We start from the raw sequence: 27,045 nt of genomic DNA on the forward strand, positions 1-27,045 counted from the left end.
TTATGATATGTCACCTACAGACTTTTAAAATACCCAAATTTATATTTCGGTAACGAACAGAGAGCAAACTCGGTCCATGTTGTTAGGACTTTTGAAGAGGGGAGACCAATAATTGTTTTGGTGGTGGAATGTTGGATTTTGGTCGTTGGGATTGATCGGATTCAACTTGGGAAAGGTAGCTATGTAAACCCTAATCACTCGATTGTTAGTGATTGGTGTGGTTGATGGGAGTAGGGTTTGTGGGGTTTTAATGGGTTATAATCGGGGAAGAGAATGTTGGTTGTATGGGGTCGCAACGATGCTAAAATCGGAAACGAAATATAAATTCAAATAGTAAAATGATATTTTAAAAGTCTGTAGATAAGAAAATGTCATTAAGACATTATTTGGGTGGAAAAAAGTCGTTTAATCTTCAGCATTATTGGCATTGGCCATACAACTTCTTTCAATAAAAGCTAGGCTCTAACATATCTTTATTAAGACTCACAACATGTGTCGTATAAAATTCAACTCGATTTGTGTTATAGATATTGAAAAGCATGTGAAAAGCTTCATCAATCTTGGTGTTATCAGTTGACGAATGAACATGAAATTAAATTCCCAAGTTGACAAAACAAGTAGTTGATGATTCACATGAAATTCTCATAAGCCTCAAATCTATATATATATACAGTATATGTAAATTCCTTCCCCGTACCGTATATGAAATTGAGCTGGATCTCATAGCTGTAGTAGTATATAATGTGTGTAGTTGAGAGCTCATTGAATGAAGATAATGGCGTTTGCTGAATGATGCTGGTGGCTAGCACGTTACTATCTCTTTCAACTGATCCCACTCAATTCAATTCATTCAATTAAATCATCTCCACCGGTCCCTAACCTCAAGTGAGGCCCTTAACTCCACCCTGTCGGTGACCACCTTTTTAATTAACCAATAAACACCTCTCTCTGTCTCTCTCGCTTGAGTCATGCATGGATCCTCCATTATATAATCACCCTTCACTTCTGTGGATTCTCATCATCACTCATCACTCATCAGCAGCAGCTGTTTGTTTATTGTTTTTATTTCTTCTCGGTTCTCAATGCGGATTCTCTCGGCTTCCCGAGAAGCGCTTCTGTGCTTCTTGGTGTCGTTGNTGCTCTTTATTTATTTGACACAGCTTTTCCACTTTGACGTGCATGAGGATGTACGAACAATTGCTGATGCAACAATAGAAAAGGATGAGGTACATTTCTTTTCCAGATATTATCTCTATTTAATCTTGTAAACGTTTAAGATATTAACTTTTTTTGATTCTCGCGATAAGTGAAAGTTAGATAGCAATTTTATGGGTTAAATATAACATGATGCAATAATTGCTTTGGCTAATCAAGTCATTGCAATACGTTAAATAGTGTTCTGTGGCTTTGTGCTTATAACACATAATTAAAGTGCTCAGCACCCCAGCAATGTTGGGTTGTTTATTAGCCAAGCCAATGATTTTGTGATTGGCTTATCAAGACAGGCTTTGACCTGACTTAGAATTTCTGTTCAACCTTGATTTAAGTTATGCTGTCATGCAGCTAGTTACCTCCAAAAGTTTGAATAGTTTCCCTCCAATCAAGATAGAGCATGCTTTCTAAGATCGTCAGTGTCAATAGATCTGAATCATATTGTTTTATAATGAATTATGGACCTGATCAGAGGAATCCATATTTGATAAAATATAGTCTGGTTAAAAGTTGAATGTGCATAGGAGTAAAAGTAGGTTTTTGTTTCTATGAGGATTTTCCTGTTATATGTGTGTTCACATTCCAGACTGAGAATTTTGTGCCTCAAATTACTCCAATGTTTACTTTCTCAAATCTTTGAACAGTCCCATGCTGGGAAAGTTGTGGAGAGGCACTGGTACGAAAAGAACAAGCATATCTTCCCTGCTTCTAGATGGGAGGTAATTTCTCTCTCGCCTCTTCGCCACCACGTTTATGGATTTTCAGTATGGTCCTTTAGATCATTCCTGATAGCTTTTTTTTTCTTTGTCAATGCAGATATATGACCCAACGAAGAAATGGGAGCGTTATACCATCCACGGGGATTAATTAGTGATAGACAAACATATAGTTTTGTATAATTTTGATTTGTATGCTCATGTTATTAGATTTGGGACCAAGTATGAAGGTAACTATTGTCTTTCCTACAATTATTTATAACAAAATCATGGAATGATGCAATGGAAATATGATGATGGAAAGTTTATGGAATTATATAATAATGGACTGACTCTTGAATCGTATCCTACTTCCATTATTTTTATACTGAATTCTAAATCCAGCAAGAGTAAACACAGCTGGCATTTGTGTCTTTCATCGGCGTCAACAGGATCTCATTTTGCTAGTTGGTGACCTACTAAAGCGGCCATAAACAATGAGTAAACGACTTTTTTCCACCCAAGGTTTGCCTTAATGACTTTTTCACCCAAAAGGTTTTAAAATATCACTTTTTAACTCCAAAGCTGATTTCGGCGGCGAAAATTCGCCCTGTCACTATCATTTAAATCTCTGGTTTTATCTTTACAAAACCTCTGTTGTTGCAGCACTTGATTTCTCATCGATTGGTAGTCATCGCAAATTTAGGGTTTTTTGTTTTTAGTTGATTTTTTCGGCGGCGAATATTTAATTGGTCATCACCATTCGATCCACTGATCTCAACTCTACAAAAACTCTCTTACTTTGGTTCTTAATACTCGTCAAACGTCGGCTAAGAAATTGAAGTGTATTTTAGGTATAAATAGAATATAAACTTTGGGTGGGAAAATGGTATTTTGAAACCTTTTGGATGGAAAATGGTCATTAGGGCAAACCTTGGGTGGGAAAATGTCGTTTACTCCATAAACAATAAAATGTGCTCTGAAGTTACCTAATTTGGATGAGCATCATATTTGATTAGCTAATCCTTTGCTTTGTATTGTACCAATTAAACTTGGATTGGCATTTATTGCCCAAAGTTCTATAATCTTTTAAACCTGCATTGGTATTTATATAAAGGTTATTGTAATGCTATCAGGATATAACTGATTTAACTGCCTTGTTGGAATTAGTAATTGTTAATGGGATTTTATAATTATGTATCATTAAAAATTTTATAAAAAAATATTTTTTTGTCATTTCTAGTATATTCTATATCTATAATATATCTTTTAATACATAATACATCATCAGAAACTCTCCTAAATATATATTTAAAATTTAATTTAAAAAAAAAAAAAAAAGCCAAGAAAAGTATTCTCTGCCACAAGCATTGTAAGCCCTTTAATATCTTGAAATTTTTTGTTTTTAGCATTGTTAAGCCTAATTATCTTGTATTTTTTAAATTTATTTTAATAACCAAAGAAAAAGAAAATTCAAAGATCAAAACGATGCCGTGTCATTGATCCTCCCATGAGTAACCCAATAAATAGGCATTTCGCATTTTTTAGATACAGTACTATTGACCTGAGAAAATCCAACCACCAAAGCTTGGTCTTCTTCAGTGATCGTCTTCAACCGAAGCGCCGTCGTACAGAATATCTCGATGAAGAATTTTAGGGTTCTCTTCCTCGCTCTCCTCCTCCTTGTCTCTCCTCTCCTCCAAGGTTCACTAGCTCCTTTTCTAGATCTAGATCCGTATAAGCACATGCATCGATTCGTTATTTCATCTACCTTTCAATTATGATATTCTGATCTCGTTAGTTCATCAGCTTCAATTTTTTGCCCTTGCATGCTTCTTGTTTTGTACGATTGTTCGATCTGTTCAAATTGTTATATAATTGTTTTGCTTCTATTAATGCAACCTTCTGTTTTTTGATTTATTTATTGTTAACTGATACGTACATGACTTGCATGGGCTCTTTGTAAACGAATTAAAATTGATTCGTTTTCTTTTTTGCTTTTCAAAAGCTAAATGAGTACTCATCGGACGCTAAAGAGTCTTTTAATTGATAATTTTCAGAATAGTGCATGCATTAGATGTCGAGTTGGTAATCATTGCTCGAGAATTTAATTGATGTTGTGCTGAATTTTGATCTGAAGTTGAATTGTTAATGTGATTAATATGCTTGTGAATTGATGGTTGTTTTGTTGGATTAGTGGCTAGGTGTCAGTCGGATTCGGAGGAAGCTGTGGAGACTGTTGAAGGCGGTGATCTTGGGATTGTTGGTGAAGATGCCCCAGAGTTTGTTGATAGTAGTTTTGGCCCAGCTCCAGGAGTTGACACCGTTTGCATTTTCCCTAAGAATAGCGGACGATGTGAGAAATTTATCAATGTTTGCAAATTGATTTATTTGTTTATGATATGGGTAGTATTTTGAGAGAGTTTAATGTGGTTTCTGTTTCTTGTACTGCAGTGGTGACGGCTGGAGAAGAGACTGAACTTCTTGTTGGGGTGAAAAATGATGGTAATTTGATTTATTTTGGTAGTTTTATTGGTGCTTTTTGAAGTGAAAAGTAATGATATGCTATGATGTTTAGGGACTTGATGGTTTGTTGTGTCTTTTTTGGTCCTTTTCCAAGTGAACATGTTTTCATGTCAGTTTGTCCACTTTTTCATTTTTACTTTTATTTTTTCTGTTTTTAAAGAAATAGTTGGAGCTTAGCTTAATTGGCTCTTTGTTTGGAATGACAGCGGAGTCAGTCATGAATGTGATTGCAATTCAGGCCAGTATTCATCTGCCTTTTGATCATAAGCTGCTTGTTCAAAATCTGACTTCACAGGTAATTTCAAGTTTGCTTAAATTTGTGTTCATAATATGAATGTACATCTTCCCTTGTGATTTCTAAATAACTTGCTGTGTTGGTCTAATTGTTGCCTCTTTATAATGGGTATATTGCTTCATTTGTTATTCCTGAAGCAACTGTAGTGACTGTTGAAAAAAACCTAGGTATACCAACTACTTGGTTAAAATGTTTCGTATGCTGTAATATTTGGTGTGTTAATCTAAATTTCAGTCAATTAATATTTGGTTGATATTATACTAGCAATTATGATTTTTTTCATGTCAATTCCTTAAGAGTTCTATGGATTGCAGCAAATCTAATTTGTCTAGGTTTTTATGATTTTCGAGTTTTGTTTGCCCTTTCTGGTTGAAAAGGGTAGTATGCTTTATGTATAAGAAGGTTGATGAGTGGTTGGCAGATTCCTTTGGTTTGATTATTTCACTGTAGTATTCTTTTGTTGTGTGCACATGTAAGTTTTGTAGTGATTTTTGTTAGTGTTTTGTACTTTATGATGATATATCAAGAAAGGTTATGCGTGTAATAGTGTTTAGTTATAGATGTCTGCCTGGCAATGGTTTAATCAAGTAAATCGTTTTGTATTAGGATTAATACTTTCTTGTTCTGTTGGAAATCATGGTATTATCTAAGTTCTCATTGTCATTCTCTTCCCCAGACAACAAAGTTTTTGCAATAGTTTACTTCTAAAAAACCGTTTATGCATCTTTTTGGCTTCTCAACTTTCCAGCATGCTTTTATTATAGCTGCCTTTCACCTATTTTTTTCTTGGTCTTTCATCTTTTTCTTGGTTGGATGGGTTCTCTTCTTTTGGTTAGGGTTACTTTTACTTTATTGTTTTCTTAACCAGTGTTTTTTGGTGCCTTACTGTAGGCCTTTAACAATGCATCTGTCCCAGCTTCAGCTCAAGCTTCATTCCCATACATTTTTGCTGTCAGCAAGTTCTTGCAGGTAATGAATTAGTGTGGGAGTTTATTATGTTCCTTAAATTACATTTCTGCAGGCTTTGAAATCCCTAGAAATTGATGAAAAAAAAAAAAAAAAAAAACATTGTTTTTAAGCTTACCTATTGTATACCTTTTTCGTTTGCAGCCTGGAAATTTTGATCTTGTGGGTTCCATCATTTATGAGATAGACGAGCATCCATACCTAACTACCTTCTATAATGGTACCATTGAAGTTGTGGAGTCTGGTGGTTTCATCAGTGTTGAGTCTGTGTTTCTTTTCAGCCTTGCAGCTGCTCTTCTTGTCTTCGCTGGTTTATGGATCCAGGGTCAAGTAAAGCAATTATCTAAGGTATTTATTTGCCAATACTCAATTACTATCTTAATGTACTCTTTTTCCCTTTATTTGCCAATTTCAATTATCTAAGCTGGGTCGAGAATGTGAACTTTATCCTGATAGAAAATGTTTACTATGGTAGAGTGAATATTCTGATGTTGTATATATCTTTTTTGTTTCTAGGCTCTTTTATGTTTCTTTTTTGTGCAATGATTCTGACTTTTGTTGATCTTTTTGTGGTTTAGAAAACCAAGAAGGCTCCGAAGGTGGAAGTTGGAACAGGAACTACAGATGCCTCAATGGATGAGTGGCTTCAGGTGTGTGGTTTATGCACTATTACCTCTCAAAACCTTTCCCAGTATTTGTTGATATGTTCTTTATACTGTTCTTAATCAGCAGCTTCCCTCCCTTCCTCAGGGAAATGGAGTGGCCAAGTGATGGTTAGAGATTTTGGTCTCAAATGGATCACATCATTCATTTATATCAAACTTTCATCTTAAAGATCAATGACATCGATTTCTGATGTGTTTGTTTTATGCCCATTTCAGGGAACTGCGTATACTCAGTCACTATCCAGCAAATCAAAGAAGAAGAAGTAGACAAATAGTCGTTGCCAAGTTCAGCTGCATGAGGCACTCCGGTGAAGTGCAGACTCTTGTAACTCACACTAGTCATTTTGAAATTTTAAGAGGGTTTATAAGTGAGTAGTTTTGGAAATTTAGGCCAGAAAAGACTTGCCTTGCTGTTGTAGCATGTGGGAGAAAATTTTAGAATATTTATTTTCTTTGGAGATGCTAAAAAAGTTGAGCCATTTTGAAGGGAAACTAACTCTAATTTGAGTAGGAAGAACACAGTTTTCCTGAATCAGAAGAACCTGTCTTAGATCACATTATTCTTTTTCACTTGCATGGATGAATTTACTTCTATTTTGTTTCATTTATTTGATAGGGCATCTCGGTTTCACTTAATGCAGTTAGGAGAAATATCCGATCTGTCTCTGCCTTATTGAATTTCTCATGTGTGTAGTAATGGTGGTGGTTTGTGAACTGTTGTGGGATGCCATTCTTTGTCCTTGTTCTTCCATTGAGGATTTAAATTCTCTTCCTTTCAGCCACCCAACTTTGGGAGTATGGATATGGGACAATAATTGCACACTTCCTTTTCGGAAAACGTCTCTTTTTGGGTTTGGTTTATATCACTTTCATAAAGCACATAAATGGTACTTTGGAAATTTATTGTTTATGTAACGTGGTAATTTTACTCTAAAAAGGATGAGGCCATGTGTCTCAAAAAATTAATTGAATTTCATTTGGTTTGGTTAGATACTTAGATGGGGGAACTATTTACACAAACACAAAGTTTGTTGTAAAGACAAAGTGGTATCCAAAAGGTTTGGAAATGACAAATACCCACTTTTCGTCATGTTCTGTTTGGAATTTTCATCTGCTAAAAGACAAAAACAGTGAAAAGACTGAAATATCCATCGATCTCCATTCCCAACGCGCGTCAATAAGGGTCAGTGCCACTGTTTATCACCGAACTTGGCAGAAAAATATTAAATCCTGTCAAAAAATCGATCGATGACGCAAGAGGAATGTGCAAACGGGCTTGAGGTGAGAATGAAATTACTATATTGTCTTTTAGCAGACAAAAATCCTTAACAGAATATGACAGAAAGTATTTGTTTGTCATTTCCAAACCTTTTGGGTATCAATTTGTCTTTATGCCAAACTTTGGGTAGGTGGAAGTCGTTCGGCCATACCTAGATTGATGTAGATGTAGTGGTAGTGTGGTACCACCCCTCATCTCAGATCATTTTAACATTTTTCTTTTTTAACCAAGGTGTCCGGGCCAATGAGTAGCAGTTCACAACCACTATTCCTACTTAAATTACAGATATTCAGATAAAAAATCGAACTTGAAACTATATGTTTATCCACATTATCAATTCATCCTAACTATCTGGATTATGAGTGAATTCACCTAAATTAAAGAGAATACATTGATATCAAATTTCATTAAAAACAAAAAAGGTATCTAAATCAATCCATGTACAATAGTATAGTTATATATTCCTCAATCAGAAATTCCTTTTCCCCTTATTTTCATCGCCTGGTTGCGGCCATTTAATAATTAGGCCACATCTTGCTGTCTCTTTACGCTAAAGAGTCGGCTATCAGAGTGATTGCCAACCATCTATTTAACAGCATCATAAAATAGTTGAATGTCAAAGTGATTATCAATAAGTGCTTTTATGTACACTATTAATATCTTTATAAGGCTTAAGACCAATTATATATATATATAACATGTTCAAAATTATTGTTTCTTACTTCTTAAAGAGGGTATAGGTCGACAATAATGAAAAAAAAACCAGAGTTTCTTGAAAAAAAAAAAATTTGATATTACATATATTATACGTATTCTATCATTTTCTATGAAATGTTTGATATATATTTATTTTTAAACATATATAATCTCTTAATTTTTATAAATACTTTTTGATAATTAATTTTAGAGTAAACGACTTTTCCCACCTAAGGTTTGCCTTAATGACATTTGCTCACCCAAAAAGTTTTAAAATACCATTTTTTTGCCCAAAATTTATATTCCGTTAATACTCAAAGTTGATTTCGGTAGCGAAAATTCTCTCCGTCATCACCGTTTGAATATTTGGTCTCCTCTCTACAAAACTCTTCTCACTATGACACCTGATTTCTCGTCGATTGCCGGTCATCACAAAGCTACGATTTTATGTTCTTAACTGATTTTCGGCTAATTCTGTTGACGAATATTCAATCGGTCACTACCATTCAATCTACCAACCTCTACTCTACAAAACTCCTCTTACTCTAGCTCCTGCTAACTCGTCGAACATCGACTGAAAAAGTAAAATGTATTTTAGATATTAAAGAAATATAAACTTTGGGTGAGAAAGTGTCATTAAGGCAAACCTTGGGTGGAAAAAGTCGTTTAGTCTTAATTTTAGTCAAATACTATAGAGCAAATAAAGAAACTAGGTCATAATGCATAGTGTAGGGTATACCCTATCTTTTATGTTAAGCTTTGAAGGGAGTACATATAATAAAATGCAATTATCTCAAGCTACTAATATCAGTTGGCCTCACCATAAAATCTGTCACAAAATTAGGTTTGGTCATTAATACCTTTGATTTGATTGATTGAAAACAAAGTATCATGCATCCACAAATTTCTTATACAATTGGGTTTGGTTATTAAAGAACACAAGGGTTTGTATCTTCTTATTAGTGCACGTAGACCCTCACCCCAACTATAAAATTAATATCAATATGCTAACATACATTGATTTTTCTTTCAATTTATTTGATAATGATCATCACATCCTTAAACTTGATTAATTTGTATGCACAAAAGGGTATTTTCTTTTGTCTCTTTGATATGGGTTGTGTTGCTTTCATGTATTTGGACAATTTTAAAGCTACTCAACCTTAAATTGGACTTGGAATCATCAACATCCCACGACTTAGTAAATTGAGGATTTTCATTCTTATTGCACTTATTATCTGAAGCAATCATCATTTCATCTAATTTTGTAGCATTTATTATAATATTAAGTTTTTTCACGGATAAATACTATTATGATATATATCACATATATCGACGCCGTTCAACATTGATATCTATTATGACACATAAATACTATTATGATATGTTACATACATCGACGTTGTTAAACATTAGAGTTAATGACTTTTTTTCTACCCAAATAATGACTTAATGACATTTCTTACTAACAAACTTTTAAAATATCCAAATTTATATTCCGGCGGCGAACAGAGAGTAAACTTGGTCCATGTTGTTTGGACTTTTGAAGAGGGGAGATCGATGATTGTTTTGGTGGTAGAAGGTTGAATTTTGGTCGTTGGGATTGATCGAATTCGACTTGGAATGGGCAACTATGCAAACCCTAATTAATCACTCGATTGTCAGTGATTGGCGTGATTGATGGGAGTAGGGTTTGTGGAGTTTTGGTAAGTGATAATCGGGAAAGAGAATGGTGGTGGTGTGGGGTCGTCACGATATTAGAATCAGAAACGAAATATAAATTTGAGTAATAAAATGGTATTTTGAAAGTTTATGGATGAGAAAATGTCATTAAAATATTATTTGGGTGGGAAAAAGTCGTTTATTCTTCAGCATTATTGCCATTGGCCATACGACAACTTTCAACAAGAGCTAGGCTCTAACATATCTTTATTAAGACCCACAACATGTGTCGTATAAAATTCAACTCGATTTGTGTTATAGATATTGAAAAACATGTGAAAAGCTTCATCAATCTTGGTGTTATCAGTTGACAAATGAACATGAAATGAAATTCCCAAGTTGACAAAACAAGTAGTTGATGATTCACATGAAATTCTCATAAGCCTCAAATCTATATATTTACTGTATATGTAAATTCCTTCCCCGTACAGTATATGAAATTGAGCTGGATCTCATAGCTGTAGTAGTATATAATGTGTGTAGTTGAGAGCGCATTGAATGAAGATAATGGCGTTTACTGAATGATGCCGGTGGCTAGCACGTTACTATCTCTTTCAACTGATCCCTCTCAATTCAATTCATTCAATTAAATCATCTCCACCGGTGCCTAACCTCATGTGAGGCCCTTAACTGCACCCTGTCGGTGACGACCTTTTTAATTAACCAATAAACAACTCTCTCTGTCTGCTTCTCCCTCTCTCGCTTTAAGTCATGCATGGATCCTCCATTATATAAACACGCTTCACTTCTGTGGATTCTCATCATCACTCATCAGCAGCAGCAGCAGCTGTTTGTGTGTTTTGTTTGTTTATTGTTTTTATTTCTTCTCGGTTCTCAATGCGGATTCTCTCCGCTTCCCGAGAAGCGCTTCTGTGCTTCTTGGTGTCGTTGCTTTTTTCTGCGAGTTTCTGCCATGGCAGCAGTGATGACAAGACAACAACTACATCGTTGTTTGAAGTAGTTGGAACTGGAGAATGTGCAGATTGTTCTGAGAATAATTTTAAAACAAGTCAGGCTGTTTCAGGTATAAAACCCCAAAAGAAACGACATTGATTCGTCTTTTCTTTTTTATTTAGGTTTTCGAAATTCCTTTCTTCAATTCTAATGGCGAAACGGAAATGTGAAAATCTAAGTACTTTCCCTGGAATGATGAAATTTACTCATCTGTGTATCGTTCCATTGGATCTTTTAGGTCTCAAAAATTTCGCCATGCATGCATGCATGCACGTGAAAATAGTTAAACTTCCATTTGTCCATATTTCTAAATACCGTTCAATCATTACAGAACGGAATGAGAGTCTGAAGTACTCTCTCTTTCTATATTTTGACGCATTAAGATCCAACCCATTCGGGAAAATTTTCAAGTTTCTATACTTTTAAGGTAGATCATTAATGGAGAATTGCTTTTTTTGTATGTGCAGGACTTCGTGTAACTATAGATTGTAAGCCAGAGAATGGAGTGTTTAAAACAAGAGGATCCGGCGAGCTTGATGCAGAAGGGAAGTTCACGGTGTCTCTTCCTCAAGAGATTGTTGAAGATGGAAAACTTAAAGAAGAATGCTATGCACAACTTCACAGTGCATCAGCCGCTCCTTGCCCGGCCCATGACGGCCTAGAATCCTCCAAGATTGTGTTAAAAACAAAAACTAATGGAAAGCATACGTTTGGATTGGCCGGAAAAACTCAAGTTTTCTCCAGTTACTTGTACCTCAGCCTTCTTGTGCCTCATTATAAGTACCCACCACTGCCTAAATATTCACACCCCAAGTTTAATTTGCCGCCTTTGAAGAGCTTTGGCCACCACCCTTTCTCTTTCCCTCCTAAAGTCTTCCCTCCCAAGCCACCACTACCGTCGCTTCCACCAAAACCACCGCTATCAAGAAGCCGTTTTCCCCAAAATGCTTCCACCACCAGTTCCATAAAGCCACTTCCACCACCTGTGCCAGTAGTTAGCCACTTCCACACCTGTGCCAGTAGTTAGCCACTTCCACCTCCGTTGCCGGTTAAGAAGTTCCCTCCAAGCCAAAACCTTCCACCACCAGTTCCATATAAGCCACTTCCACCACCTGTCCAGTAGTTAAGCCACTTCCACCTCCGTTGCCGGTTAAGAAGTTCCCTCCAAAGCCAAAAGTCCTTCCACCGAAGCCACCAGTGTCAAGAAGCCATTTCCTCCAAAACCAAAGATCTTCCCTCCAAAGCCCCCGCTCTTCAAGCCTCCTCAATCCCTAAAGTGCTTCCTCCACCAGTTCCCATTTACAAACCAAAACCAAAACCGCCATATTTGTTAAGCCACTCCCTCCTCCCCTCCCAAAGTGCTTCCCCCACCAGTTCCTATATACAAACCAAAACCAAAACCGCCAATATTTGTTAAGCCACTCCCTCCTCCCTCCCAAAAGTGCTTCCCCCACCAATTCCTATTTACAAACCGAAACCAAAACCACCGATTTTCGTTAAGCCACTCCCTCCACTCCACAAGAAGCCTTGCCCGCCATTGTCTAGCTTCCTCCTTTGCCCAAGATCCCCCAAAGTATTTCCACCACCCCAAGTTGGGAAATGGCCACCCCTCCCACCGTTTTCTCCTCATCTAATTAGACCATTATGGCAATACTATTGTTATTCAATTCCCAGGTGTAAGTAGAATGAAGATTGCTTCTATTATTGATATCTATGCTTAGCGTGAAGTTTATGCTGTGCAATAGGTCTTCGAGATAGAGAGGACGACCCCAAAAAAGAAAAAAAAGTGTGGATAGGTTTACATTTTTTATGAGTGAAGTTTGTTGTATGTTGACTGAAACCTTTGTAATATTTATCATCTGAATCAGTTTTCACTTTCACTTTTTTCCCTGCTTTTATATCATGAACGCCTTGACCCTTGTAGCTACCAGTAGCAGTAGCAGTGAAATACATCTTCTGATAAAAAAAATGATACACATTAATGCAGCTTAAACGACATATTCCATCCGAGGTTTGGCGAAATCCCGAGCGGATACTCCCGGTTTCATTTATTCCAAATCCCCACCCTTGAATAAACATCGTCAGTGACGGTTTGATTTTGACACAGGTTATTACGGAACTGCCCTTCACCCCATTCCAAACCACAGTCCATTTCAAGTCACCCCATCCCAAACCGCTACCACAATCGGCCAAACCACCCCCATTCCAAACCACCACCACAGTTGGCCCACCCTACAACCAATCAACAAATCAAATTAACTCCAAAACACAGGTGGTGGGCGACAACAGTGGCAAGGAAAATCAGTGGCCGGCAGTGGGGAAAACAACCAAAAAAAAAAAAAAAACCATACCCAATCAATAGATTAAATTCACTCCAAAACACAACAAAAACCCCGCAAATTGAACTCAAAATAAAGGCTCCAAATCAATCCAAACCCAGCTGTCGCACGAAGAGATGGGGAAGTGACGGACAACAACCGACAACCAAACGATTGTCAGGGATGGAAGAGGTTTTTGAGAGGGGAGGCCGGTGAGGTGAATGGCGGTGACGGGAGGGATTTTCGTTGCTGGAATCGACGGGAAAATGGCAAAATCGCGCAAACCCTAGATGTGTGGTGGTCGATGATTGAGGGGTTCTCTTGGGTGAGGCTGAGAGGGGTTTTGGTGTGTTGGTTAAGGAGAAGTAATTGGTGGTGATAGGGGTGTCCGGCGATGCTGGAATCAGGCAGTTGGGCACTGCACTCACGGGAAAGGCAAAATCGTGTGGTGAAGAAGAAAAAAATGGAGAAATGCAAGAGGGAGATGGATAGTCATGGCTAGATTTGGGCTTCATCATCGGAAAGGACCGAAAAACGGTTGGCGACGATGCAGACAAAGATGAGGGAAAGCGGAAGATGAAGAGATGGAGATGGAGAGAAATTTGAGATTTGGGGTTTTTTAGGGTTGTTTTGTCTTTTTAATTTCAAAATAGGGTAAAGACTATTTTAACCTTTCACACGGTTAAAATAAAGAAAACGAATTTAGTTTAAAGGTAAAAATCTGAAATAAATGAAACTGGTAATCACTTGGAAAATATATATATATGACTCGGTACTTCATTACCAGTTAAATTGTCCCTTCATTACCAGAAGGGACACAGGATCGTTGCACACAAAAAGGAGATATGCAGAGATTAAACAAAACTTAAATAAACATAAAACTTAAATAAACTTAAAATAAACTTAAATAAACATTAATTTAAATAATCTTACAACTTAATAAGACAACGGCGGCAGAGCCGCACATAAATCATATTAAGAAGTGAGTTTAACACTTAACTAGGTAACGGCGGCAGTACTGCCGCACTAGAACCAGATTAAGTGATGAACAAAAATTTAAAGAAACAAATAACATAAATAAAAACTTAAATAAACATTAAAATCAAACATGATGAATGATTATTAAAAGAACTAGAACTTGAAAGATTAAAAGAGAATAATCAAAGAACTTGAAAGACTAAACATTGAATGATTAAAGAAATTTAACTTACAATGAAAGCTTTCTTTTTGGAGAGCTTTTGGGAAGTTTACATCAAATGAAAGTGAAAGAGAAAGTTTAGAATTGGCTTGGCAAAAGCTTGGTTCACAATACACGAATCCTTCTAATTTATAGAAAACCTTATCTCACTANATGGATAGTTTACTACTAGAAATTTTGTCATCTTAGTCATTTCATGGCAAAATGAAAGAAAGTGAAATTGATCCCCTGGGAATCAGATGACCCCTGGTAAAACCATAAAAGGGAATGGAGATAGGCTTCAGATCTGTCTTCTCTAATAGCATTTCCTCGAATGCTCTTTGAAATAGGATGTTCACGACTCTCCCATTATCCACCAACATTCTGTGGACTTCGCACATTCCTATTTCAGCTGCAATGATAGGTGCATCCTCATGGGGGTGATGCAATCGTACCACGTCTTTTTCAAATAAGGTAATCTCATCCTTTTTACGTACCTTGCTAGGTCACAACATTGTATTTAGGACACTCACGGGCTCATAGCGAGCCTCTCGAGCAAACTTCTCCTGAGCACCTTGAGAGTTTCCCATGATATGCAGTCCCCCAAAATAGTCCCCACCAGATGGAGACCTTTGTGACCAAGACACTTCTTTCCATCACCCTTTTGATCCTTCTCCTGAGTAAGAGTTGGACCATTAACATACTCCTTGAAGTTCCCATTTTGAATGAGGTCTTCAATAACCTAGTTAAGAGCTCAGCATTCATCGGTATGGTACCCATTATCTTGATGATAACAACAATACTTCTTGCTGTTTCTTTTAGAAGTGGGATTTTTCTTGGGCTTCGGCTCTCCAAGTAGATTAGCTTCTTCTAACTTATCTAGAATAGTTGAAACTGATGCATTGAGTGGAGTGAACAAATTCCAGTCATGATCATGATGAGGAACTTGGGCATAAGATTTCTTGGGCTCAAATTGTTGTTTCTTTCCCTTTCTTTGATCGTCATTAGCCCATTTACTATCAGATCTTCTACTACCATCTCCCCAGTTTTCCTCCTTGCAATTGGGAGCGTTGGCTGAAGGCCTGGGGTCGTGGCGATTTAAAGTCGCTACTGAATTCTCTATTCTAAGATATATCTCTATGAGGTTTTAGAAGTGAGCGAGCGAAATATCATCCTCAGACTGCAGTTTCTTCCACAGGTCGGTTTGCAAGTGATCTTCAGCAATAATTAGAGTTCGAACTTAATTCTTTGGTGTATTAGCCACCTTATTCAGCTCTCTATGGAACCTATCAATATAAGACAGGAGAGATTCATTCCTCTCTTGTTGGATGTTACTGAGGTAGTTCAACGGCATTGAGAACTTCTGATTGGCTTGGGGAGTTCTCCTTACCTCTGATGGTCAAAACTGACATGTAGACGGTGGTTATTTCCCTCACAGTGATAGTCAGAACCATCATTCCGATGATAGTTAGAATCTCTTTGCCGAGCACTCTTGCAGGGGTGCCCTTGCGATGTGGCATGAGATAGATCATGATGCGACATACCACCAAGTCACAAAGATACAAGTATTCTCCCTGTTTCACGACTAGTATTCACTGGCCCTATAGAACTTCTTGGCCCATTATCAACCACTTGTTTTCCCTTATTTTTGTGCACTATAGTGCGTGTGGTATGAGTTTTTGCTTGTTTCCACAATTTAACGCGATCTATAAGCGTTTTTGGACATAACATTGCCTTATTAGAATTGGGTGACACAACCTGATCCAAACGATTCAACCTTTGGTTAACATTTGACAGGTGCTGTTGAACTTTCCAGGTAATCCTTTAAGTCAGATGTGGCTGAAGGTCGAGAGGGATGCCACCGTAGTACTTTGGGAACTGGAGTTACTTTGGGAGGAGTAAACTCCTAAACTCGAGGGATCTCCTCTTGTTGGTACTAGTATGCTGGTTTCTAAACCTCGAGCCATAAGTCGCAGGTAGAGACTGATTGATTAGAAATACAATGAAGAGCTAATGTCGAAATCTAACCCTCCTTCTAAGCCAAACTGTGATGCGTGATTTTGACACCAACAACCTCACATGTGCAAAGTGCTAAGCAAGTCTTAAAATACACTGATTAATTGATTTAGAGTTGGGACAAGGTATAAATCAATTGAATGCAAAGACTGAATAATAAATGAGACAATGATTGTATATGATCTGCGATTTAAAGCGATTCTCACATCCACTGTTCTTTTATATAAGTGTGGTACAAGAGGTTGCGTATAGCGAATAGCGAATAGCGAACAAAGGTACAATGGCTGAGTATTCAGAGAGAATATCAAATCTCTCTTTCTCATAGGTTGTATTTGCTTTGAATTATCGAAAATCAGGAATGATCAATCTGAATTTGTGAGGGCGAGTCCTTATTTATAGCTGAGAATTCAGATAATGATTACAAGTCTACAAGTGGGTAGGTATTGTGCAAGTCATTCCTTACCTCTGCATGGCTGATAACTTAAATATCCCAAATTTTTGAGGCTTGGACACGTGTGATGGTTCCCATTCACTTATAGACAAAACCTGAATCTATTGGGTTGGTGACAATCGTATCCTTCTATCTTGGGCGAGTGGCAACTCCTGGACACACAAACTTCCTGCGACAAAGATTACTCAGTCCCAGACGATAACATTTTAAATAGAACCACATGTCATTGACTTAGTAATATACACATATTCATTTCATATAACAGTAGTGTGGCCAAAATGATTGGTTAATTTAAAGTTTAATTAAACTTTCGCCCAATATTAGATCTGCCACATAAATGTTGTATGAGAAATGTGTATGAGCAATGAGTTATTTGTAGTATTATTCCATTGACTTTTAGCGTTAATGATGCTAAAATATTAGACTTTACAACTTTGTATATGTTCCCTCTCATTTCCTTAGACAACGAAGGGGGACCCTAGCTTTTGCCATGGGTTATTGATGATGCGCTTTAAGCGATGAGGAAAGCTAACAATAGTTCTTGGGTGATGAGGAGAGTGTGACAGGTCAGTAGGCTATTGGGGAGATGAGGAGGAAATCTAGCCATGAGATTTTAAAAGACTTAGGCGAGTGGAGAGACTATGTTATTAGCGATCGATCTTGGGAGATGGGGAGCTATGAGTTTATTGGCCCTTAGGTTAATAGATTTTATACGCTTAGTTTTTGGATGATGACTATGTTTCATTTTCCATTAGCCTATCAACCTTTTCTAAGGATGATACATTTCTGAGGTAGACCTTCCTTGGACATGCAGTCAACATTTCTTTGTGCATGTGTGTAGCTCAATTTCCCATCAAAGGTTATTCATAACCTATTCTTGGAGCGGGATAATGAATAAGATAGTTATTTATTGCAGTTTTTGAAGAACATAAATCAATGTAAATATAAATCTTTAAAAATACAAGTAGTTTCATCCTTTTAAATGGGATGAGCGTAATAGTCATCACAGTATTAAATTTAGGAGTGTTTTCATTGGCTCCACAATTAACTAATGAATTCCTTTCTTAATATACTCGTATTAAAAAATTTTAGTTATTTTTTGTGCTTGAACACCTATAAATTCCATGAGTATCAGCCATTCATCTCATTTAAAATATAATAAATATAATAATAATAAAAATGTCTAAAACGTTATCCAAAGTATTTGAGTTTTGTGCTTCATCGACTGTTATTTTCCCAAGACAATAACCAGCTGGAAGCTTAACCTCCAATTTCACCTATAAATTTCATAGAATTATTAAGACATTTAGATACATCCTTTATTTCTTCAGGTTCAGAGATTTACAGCAAAAAATAATTTTACAAGTGTATAAAATCATGTATATTTATTATAATCATTAACCTCTTTTCTCTTGCATTTTCGATGGAATTTTTCAAGGTTATTTTGGTATTGTACTCGTTTCCTTTCTAATTCCGCTCCAAGCTCTCTAGGATTTACTTCACCATGTCCTCATGAAAACTCCAATTTTTCCCCTAAAAAATTAACCCTTGCTGAAATAAGAAACTAGTGTACATATGTTCGATTTCATCTTAGAATTCTCATATCATCTGTCTAAGGAACTCGAGCAACAAGCCAGTGAAATCACCCAGAAAACTGTCCAAAATCTATCGACTTGGAGCCTCTACGTTGATAGATCGTCAAACGGGAAAAGGGCTGAAGCAGGCCTCCTTCTCCTTAGTCCCGAAGGGACTCGTATTCATGACATTCTTAGGTTTAAATTCAAAGCGACTAACAACGAAGCTGAGTATGAAGCTCTGCTCGCTGGACTACAGTTGGCAAGAGAAATGGGGTCAACCACGATCAACATCCACAGTGACTCCATGCTGGTTGTCAACTAGATTTGGGGGGAGTATCTGGCCAAGGAAGAAAATATGATCGACTATCTAAAAAAAGCTAAGGCAGCACTCCAGCCATTTAAGCACTTCACGATCACGCAGATTCCCAGAGACAATAATTCTGTCATGGATGCCTTGGCAAAGATAGCCTCATCACTGGAATCAAGTGTGCTAGAGAGCATTCCTATTCAATTCATAGAGGCCCCCAATATTAACTCACCCGAACAGGCCATGAATGTGACTGAGTCAGTTTCCTAGATGACCCCGATCATCCAGTATCTCCGAGACGGGACCTTGCCCAATGACAAGATTGAGGCAAGAACCTTGTGAACCAGAGCTGTTTGTTACACACTTATTGGAGATCAATTGTACAAGCAAAGGTTTAGTGCCTCTCTCCTCCGATGTGTAACTGACGACGAGGCAGACTATATCATGAGGGAGATACATGAAGGGATCTGTGGTAATCACACAGTCGCACAATCTCTCGCCAACAAAGTTGTTCGTCAAGGGTATTAGTGGCCCCTACTCCAAGAAGACACCTAAAACTTTATTAAAAAGTGTGACAAGTGCCATTCGTTCACGAGCATACCATGAGCTCCTTCCCACCAGCTAATAACCATGTCCAGCCCCTCGCCATTCTCCATGTGGGGAATCAATCTCATTGGACCTATGCCAGTTGGTAAGGGAATAGTCAAGTACGTAGTAGTCGTAGTGGACTATTTCACCAAGTGGGTCGAAGCCGAACCTTTGGCTACGATCACCACCAAAAAGCTTAAGGACTTCATCTTCAAGAACATTGTGTGCCGCTATGAAATTTCTCATACCCTTATCTTCGATAATGGAAAGCAGTTCAATAATGAGGAATTCAAGCACATCTACAATGAGCTGGGTATCCACAAAAATTTTGCCTCAGTCGCGAGACTGCAAGCAAATGGTTAGGTTACAGCTGTCAACAAGACCATCAAGCACACTCTGAAAGGCAAACTTGGTTCTGCCAAGGGAAATTGGGCCGACGATCTTCCTAAAGTCTTATGGACATACAGGACAACTCCAAGAACCTCTACCTCAGAAACACCCTTCTTACTAGCATATGGCTACGAGGTGATAATTCCTATGGAGGTAGGAACTGGTTCGCTCCGAAGAGACCTATTCAATGAGATAGATAATAAGGCGCTTATGCGCGCAAGTCTGGATTTAGTTAAAGAATATTGCAACAAGGCTCAACTAAGAATTGCGGCCTATCAGCAACGCGCGAAAAGGTTCTTCTACTCCAAAGTTAGAAGAATAGACTTCCAGGTCGACAATCTTGTTCTGAAAGAAGTCCTTCTCGATACACGAGAACCAAGTGCAGGAGTATTAGGGCTGAATTGGGAAGGGCCATACAGCATCGCCAAAGTGATAAGACTGGAGACTTATCACCTCAAAAGGCTGAATGGTGCTAAAGTACCGCAACTTGGAATGCTGAACATCTCTACCTATCAGTAATTCTGAACTCATTTCTCTTCAATTATCTTGTAAAGACTTAACTTTTTCTCAAGACCTGTAAATAAGATAAGTTCTTTTGTAATATATTTTCCTGCATGTATACACTTTTGTTAGCATAGATATTATTTGTACAAATTCTATTGTAAACAATTAGAAAGTGACCTCATGTCTACGTGTAACGTTTATAGGGTACGAAAAATTATAAGTACTCACAAATGGCAAAGGAAACGATCTCTTTATTTATTAAAATAAAAATAAAAAAGTACATATTAGTGAAGTGTAGGAAAGGCAGTACAAAAGCAAAGGCAATCACTAGCCTTCATCCCCAGGTCCTGGAGGTGCGACCTCAGCATCCCCAAGTTGGTCGCCAACCACCTGGCTGGCCGCGAGCCCCTCTAGGACATACTCTTCTGGCTGCTCCTCTTCTGGATCAGGTCCCCGAGCTGTCTCCTCATCCTCAGCCCGTTCCATGGAAGCAAGGATATATTGGTAATCATCCGGGAGGTCAGTCAAATCGATGGTGGGATTCTTCGGTCGTAGGGCATAGATGGACTGGATCATCTAGTCAGCAACCCTCTTCTCAATCTCCAACTCTTGTCGCTAAATCTCTTTGGTTAGCAAAGCGGCGCAACCCTGGTTGAGTTAGAGTTTGGCCTCAAGTAACCACCTTTGTTTCCCGATGGTCTCCCATATCTGTGCCCTTTCTTGCTCTGCTCGCAAGGCCCGCTCGGAGTTCATTTGTGGCTCCAGCTCTTTCTCGTTAGCCTCTTTGGTGAGCCTGGCCACCGTCATTTGGAGTTCTTTAACTTCCCTTCCTAGCTTTTCCAGCTCGGCCTTTTGGAAATCCACCATTCAAAGTGCGGCATTCCTCTCGAATAGGTATTGGTTCGCTTGAATGGTGGATAGGTTCTTATCTGCTTATGCAACTACCAAGTCTCGTTTAAGCCACATATTCTCTTCTCTCAGCTCGACCAGCCCCTTAGCAGCACTGAGCTAAACCTTTTACAGGGACAAGTATATGGAGAGCAGGGCTTGTGTAACGAAGCGAGTAAAGAGTTAATTTCTTTTCTATTGAAAAAAGCAAGGAAATGTGAAAAAATCCTCATCGAGGATAGTTCGTTTTACCTGGCTCAAGTGCTAGAAGGACGTGGAATCAGATCCATGGGGTTAGCAGCCACGAACTGCTCGAACGCTTCTGCCAGCTGGCACTTCAACAGGGTGAAAACCACCGACTGTAAATGCTCTGGAAGTTGCCCTATAGAGTCCAGCACGGGCTTGCCTATGCCTGTGCCCACAGTGGTTAGCGTCTCGCCCACTAGTTCCTTGCCCAGTCTCCTTCCAGGATCCGTGGCCTCACTCGGCCTCATTCGCGAACCCCTTGGGGCAATGGTAATGCCAGTCACACCTCTAGGAGGCCCTCCCAAGTGAAATGCCTGGTGAGGCTACTACCTCTTGGGCTAAACGCCCAGACCCTCTAGCTCAGATTCAGACTACTCATCCCGGAGCTGCTTCCTCTTCTTGGACTTCTTGGCCATTGTCTTTTGCTTGAGACAAGCAGTCATAGGCTGAGAGCTGCCTTGACTGGTCCGGTGACGCTAACCCGAAGGAAGGAGAAATGCCTTGATCGTGGTTACCTGGGCACCTTAAGAGGCATGGTCGTTGCATGCGAACATTGTTAGCTAAATAGTTTGCGGCATGCAAATAACAAAATTGGCTAAGTTATGGCACTTACTCGGTAAGGTTTCTAAGGTCGCTTCGGGATTGAAGAAACCGTATTTTCGCCAGTTCACAGTTGTCATAAACAGCCTTGCGTCACGACTTTGTTCAGGCAAAAGGCCGAAAGCAATGATTCTGTTAGGATCCTTGAGAGCCAATAACCTGGTCTTCTTGTTTGCTGCGAAGAAACAAAAAGTTCATTAGCAAAGATTAAAGGGAAATTCGCCAAGTAAAAGAAAGGAAAACCTACTAGGCTCCCTAAAATGGCAAATGCCATCATAGTGAAAAAAGCAAAACTTCGTCTCGTACGCCCCAACGTTGCTGGGGTAACTGTGTATTCCTCCCTCGATCGTAGATTGCTTTGAGAGGTAGAAAGATCCTTGTCTTTACTCTTTTTCAGATAAGACAAGCAACCGAGCTCTAACCCAGTTAGCTCACCTTAACCGTTCTCGTCGCATGCGATATACATAGCCATAGCTATATATACGCATTTGGCGTAAGCTGTAACAGTGTGACCCTGAAATAATCGAGGATCGACCTAGTAAAAGGGTGGAAAGGGATTAGCACTCCACTCTTAAAGATGTTCTTGGAGATCACAACCATTCATTCTAGCGGATTCCGAGCTGTGTACATCCTATGTTAGTAGACCTCTACGCTGAGAGCGTATTGGTCTATCGCTTTTTGAAAATCCTCTGCGGTGGCTACTGACAGAATCTCCTGAGAGGGACCCGCTAGGGCATCCTACACCAGCGACCTCGTTCCCTCATCTGTCCTGGTCGTTGAGGGGTTCATTCCTTTTGTGATCTGAAAGAGAGCGACATGCATGGATTACTCAGTCGTCGTACACAGTTTTCGTACGATAACATGGAGGAAAAAGGTAAACACCATCTTCCTTAAACCCTAGAAAAACCCTAAAGGGGGCGTTTGGTTTAGGAATGTTAGATTATTGGAAATGTTGGATTATTGGAAAGATAGATTACCTTGAAAGATTACTGGGAATCTTTAAGAAAATGTGTTTGGTTAGTTGGTGGGTATGTTATATTAATATGGTTGGTTATGGGGAATAAATTGGTGGGTATGTTATTTAAATTACTAAATTGTCCTCTTTACAAATATTAATATAATATTATTTTTATTATTAATTTTTGAATAATTTTTTTTAACCCCCAATATTTCAGATTTAGTTAAAACACCCCTGCTTATATAAAACTTTAATTTATTACGAAATCACCCCTGGCTCCTGCCGTCGCCCGCCACCACCGCAAACCACCGCCGGATGTCCCCGAATGTCCCCGTGAGTACGGCACCGTGACCAAGTGGCTCCGCTATGGCCGTTTTTGGCCATATTGATGGCCGAAAACGGCCATAGCGGACCAGATCTGGCCGAAAATGGTCAGATCTATTCTGGCCATTTCCAGCCAGATCTGGCCCAATATGGCCGGAAACGGCCATATCGAAGCCTCCCGGAGCCTCCCAAAGAATTTCCTTCTTTTTTAGGGACTCCGGCGATTTTCCGGCGGTGGTCCATGGTGGTTGGTCCGCTATCGGCGGTGGTGGCTGGGTGGCTGTGGTGGTGGCGGCTTGGTGGCAGTGGTGGTCTGTAAATTATTTTAAATATAAGGGCATTATTGTCCAAAATTTTAATTAAATAAGGGTAAAATTGAAATAGGATATTAATGTAAATTTGTTTTAAAGTAAGGGTATTATTGTCCAAAATTTTTATTAATAAGGGATAAAATTGTAAAAAAAAAAGATAACCCTGGTAATCTCAGAAAACCTAAGAAAATAGAGGTAATCAGATTACCTCTTATATTACCAATAGTAACCACTATTGGTATTTGAAGATTACTGGTATCTTATATTACTTGACAACCAAACATGGTAATCAAGTAATATAAGATGACATTACCCCATTAATCCCACTTAACCCCGAACCAAACGCCCCCAAAGAATCATTGGGGGCCACCCGCAAAGACTAAAACCTTAGGAGAAAGCTTATTCTCCAATCAACCCCCAACAAATGTTCATCGTTATCGCATGACTATCGTCAAAAAACAGGAAAAAGAAAGTGATAAAAGAATCATTCCTACCTCTTGAGTATGAAGATTGATCCTTCTGCTCTGAACGTCAAGCACACACCAGTCTGGAAAACAGAAAAGCAAGGCTCACGAAAGCTTCTTGTTCTCTTTGAAGAAGTAAATTGCTTGAGGTGAGCCTGGGGTTTTATAGTGAAGGAAATGGCGCTTGGTTTTTGATGAGAATGCAAAATGTCATATTTACCCCCCTTAATGCCTAGTCTTTTATACCTATTTGCTGCCTAAAATGTACTGATTTTTATTCTATTTTGACTTAGGAAGCAAATGGGAGCGTTAATTGCAAAACGGAACTAATTAAGTGAATTCGGACAGTTTTGACATTGTTTTGTATTTTGGGCATAACTCTCTCATCTGAGCTCCGATTGAGATGAGTCCAAATTCTGTAGAACTCTAAGATATATCTACAACTTTTTGTTTTGAGTTTGGAGAGATACTTGATGCTCAAGGTTGTAACTTGGCTTTAAGTGGTGACGGGCATCTGCACTGGCCAATGTTCTGGACATTCCTTGCCGTTGTAAGGCAAGTCCAAGAGGCAGTTTTTTATTTGAATATTTCAAGCCAGGTGCCCACGAGTTACAGAACGGGACACTCACTGTTCCTGTTTTATTTTAAATTTTATTGTATTTTGCAATATTAGAATCAGATTAGGAATAATTTATTTTAGGATAAATTTCGGATAATTTAGTTGACTTCAAACAACTTGAATTAGATTTTTGTAAAGTGCATAACCCAAAGATTAGGTTTTGAGGGACCACGCCTCTCTCTTCTTTTTCTCTTGGAATTTTCATTTCTTTTGAGTTTTGTTGATTGGGCGCATGAGCGGCAAAAACTTTGTAAACGTTTCATCGAAACGAGACCTTGGAATCCCCAACTTTGAAATCTAATCTATGTATTTTAGTGTTCAATTTTCGGTTTGCGTATTGAATGTTATTCTGTGCATATTTTCATGATTATGCATTTAATTACTAAGAGGACTACTAGTGTATTATTTGTTGAAATCTACCGCTAAGTTTATATCACATCCTAATTGTTTAATCCCTCCACTTGTGAAGGCAATTAGGGTTAGTATTTTGCTGCGTCCGGATTAATAACCAGTATGACGAATCATTCCAACTAAATTACATACAACCGCTTGTGTTTGTGTTTTTAGCCTTCATCGATCTCTCTAATTCTTACGTCTTGCCCTAGATTTAATCTTGAGCGCTTGTCTAAGGTGTTTAGTGGTAAGATTAATTAAAGAGCGCTTGTTTCCTAATTCATTTAAAATTAAGAGAGATAGGAAAATCGTTCCAACGGTGAATATTCAATGTAGAATTGATTATTTTTTGCTCAATGATCAGTTGTTATATTCCGATGTTGGATGTTGACGGAGACAAGTTTCGTTATATTACGTTGATTTCAATTTGACTGTTTTTTGTTTTTTTTTTTTGGTTTTTGCTAAGAACGTTTTCTGTTTTACACAAAACCCCCCAGCTTTGTTCACATAACATCAAATTCGGCTAGACACTCTTCGTGGGATCGACCCTTGCTTACCCTATTTACAGTTCAGTAGTTAGGTTCGGAAGGTTTTAATTCTGGGTGCCTACGACAGCACACCAGTTTTCACGAAGTCAAACGATGTTTGAACGAAAATTGTCTCTCACCATTGATTGTGACCACGTGTAGTCAATCAACGGGAAAGAGTAACCGTCACGCTTCAAGAAATCAAATCGTTGTTTCTCTCTGTTGAAATACTTGAGCGACGGCTCACTTCCCTCCTCCACATTAAATACGTTCACATCCGCATTTAATGTTCTAAGAAGGAATGTCGTTTTAGCATGGCTCGCATTTAATGTGCATGGTCAACACTTATTGTGCTTAGGACACTCTTCGCCGCATGTCAATTGTGATACGACGTGACTCTTTGCCTTCAACAAAAAATACGCTAAGTACAATCAGGTCGTGAACCTCGGTCAAGACCAAAATCATCGCCTATGGCACTGAACAAGGTCTAGTATAGGTCGCAAACCTTACGGAGACCATTTCAGGTCACCTATATGAAAATGTTTCGCGACCTCCTTGCAACCAAGTCGAATCGACCAATGGTCACTCGACCAATCAGATCAAGACATGATTGCGTAGTTTTCAAGGTTCGATCCTCAAACCTTAAAAACTATGGGACTTCTGTTATGCCTGAGAATGTAGGGCTGACATCGAGCCTTGTCAGCATGGGTGGTTAGAGCTTAAGAAGGTTCTACAACCACTCAGATGCAACCATGTTGCATGATGACGTGAGCAGCATGCTCCTGTCAGTGTAGTGGGTATGCGCCAGGCTGGCAAAAGGTTAGAAAAGGTCCACATGTCCAATCCCTGCACAAGTCAAAGAAATCACTCGCGCAGGTAAACAATGGGATGCAAGGAAGGATTCGCACGACATCTGCCCCATTCACAGATTTAATAATCATTACCTTGGTTCATCCCACTATAAATAGAGGGCTTCTCTCCCATTTGTGGAATTGGTTAATTTTTCTCTAAAATGGCATACTCTTTCCCTCTCCCTATTGTATTCTCTAAGCTATAAATCAGCTCGCTGAACACGACTTAACTTATTTTATTAATACAAATACCAGTAGACATGGGATTCACTTTGTGAGCATCTGAACCACTTTAAATATTGTTCTTTACCTTTTTATTAGTTAAATACTTCCATAATCATGTGTGACTTCTGAGTCAACTCAGTTTTTTTCACGTGTAAATAATTGGTGTCAAAATCCAGTATCAACACAAGTTTACAGGAACTTAATTCTTTTAATCAAACAATCAACTATTGAGACAATTGTGGCACTATAAGCATGTTTTCAATTGGCTAAAAGAAGTTAAGATCTGAAGAGGTGAAATAAC

General features: G+C 38.4%; 2 protein-coding genes, 1 long non-coding RNA gene and 1 pseudogene across 3 annotated transcripts; all 4 read left to right on the forward strand.

Moving 5' to 3' along the window:
• Nucleotides 1-1,156: 1,156 nt before the first annotated feature.
• On the forward strand, nucleotides 1,157-2,273 carry LOC116145940. The gene is made up of 3 exons (XR_004130445.1): nucleotides 1,157-1,226; nucleotides 1,857-1,931; nucleotides 2,029-2,273. It is a non-coding gene; the product is annotated as an uncharacterized LOC116145940 (long non-coding RNA).
• Nucleotides 2,274-3,452: 1,179 nt separating this feature from the next.
• Nucleotides 3,453-6,963, forward strand: LOC116145938 (translocon-associated protein subunit alpha-like). Its single transcript, XM_031431365.1, has 8 exons — nucleotides 3,453-3,611; nucleotides 4,105-4,263; nucleotides 4,362-4,412; nucleotides 4,640-4,728; nucleotides 5,620-5,697; nucleotides 5,839-6,042; nucleotides 6,273-6,344; nucleotides 6,576-6,963. The coding sequence occupies exons 1-8, from the start codon at nucleotides 3,551-3,553 to the stop codon at nucleotides 6,624-6,626; spliced, it is 765 nt and encodes a 254-aa protein (XP_031287225.1). The 5' UTR covers nucleotides 3,453-3,550; the 3' UTR covers nucleotides 6,627-6,963.
• Nucleotides 6,964-10,805: 3,842 nt separating this feature from the next.
• Nucleotides 10,806-12,890, forward strand: LOC116145939 (proline-rich protein 4-like). Its single transcript, XM_031431366.1, has 2 exons — nucleotides 10,806-11,080; nucleotides 11,478-12,890. Exons 1-2 carry the CDS (start codon nucleotides 10,894-10,896, stop codon nucleotides 12,035-12,037), a joined length of 747 nt encoding a protein of 248 aa, XP_031287226.1. The 5' UTR covers nucleotides 10,806-10,893; the 3' UTR covers nucleotides 12,038-12,890.
• On the forward strand, nucleotides 12,038-12,898 carry LOC116145932 (annotated as a pseudogene).
• Nucleotides 12,899-27,045: the final 14,147 nt, after the last annotated feature.

The sequence above is a fragment of the Pistacia vera genome, unplaced genomic scaffold, assembly GCF_008641045.1.
Source record: "Pistacia vera cultivar Batoury unplaced genomic scaffold, PisVer_v2 Contig47, whole genome shotgun sequence".
Lineage (NCBI taxonomy): Eukaryota > Viridiplantae > Streptophyta > Magnoliopsida > Sapindales > Anacardiaceae > Pistacia > Pistacia vera.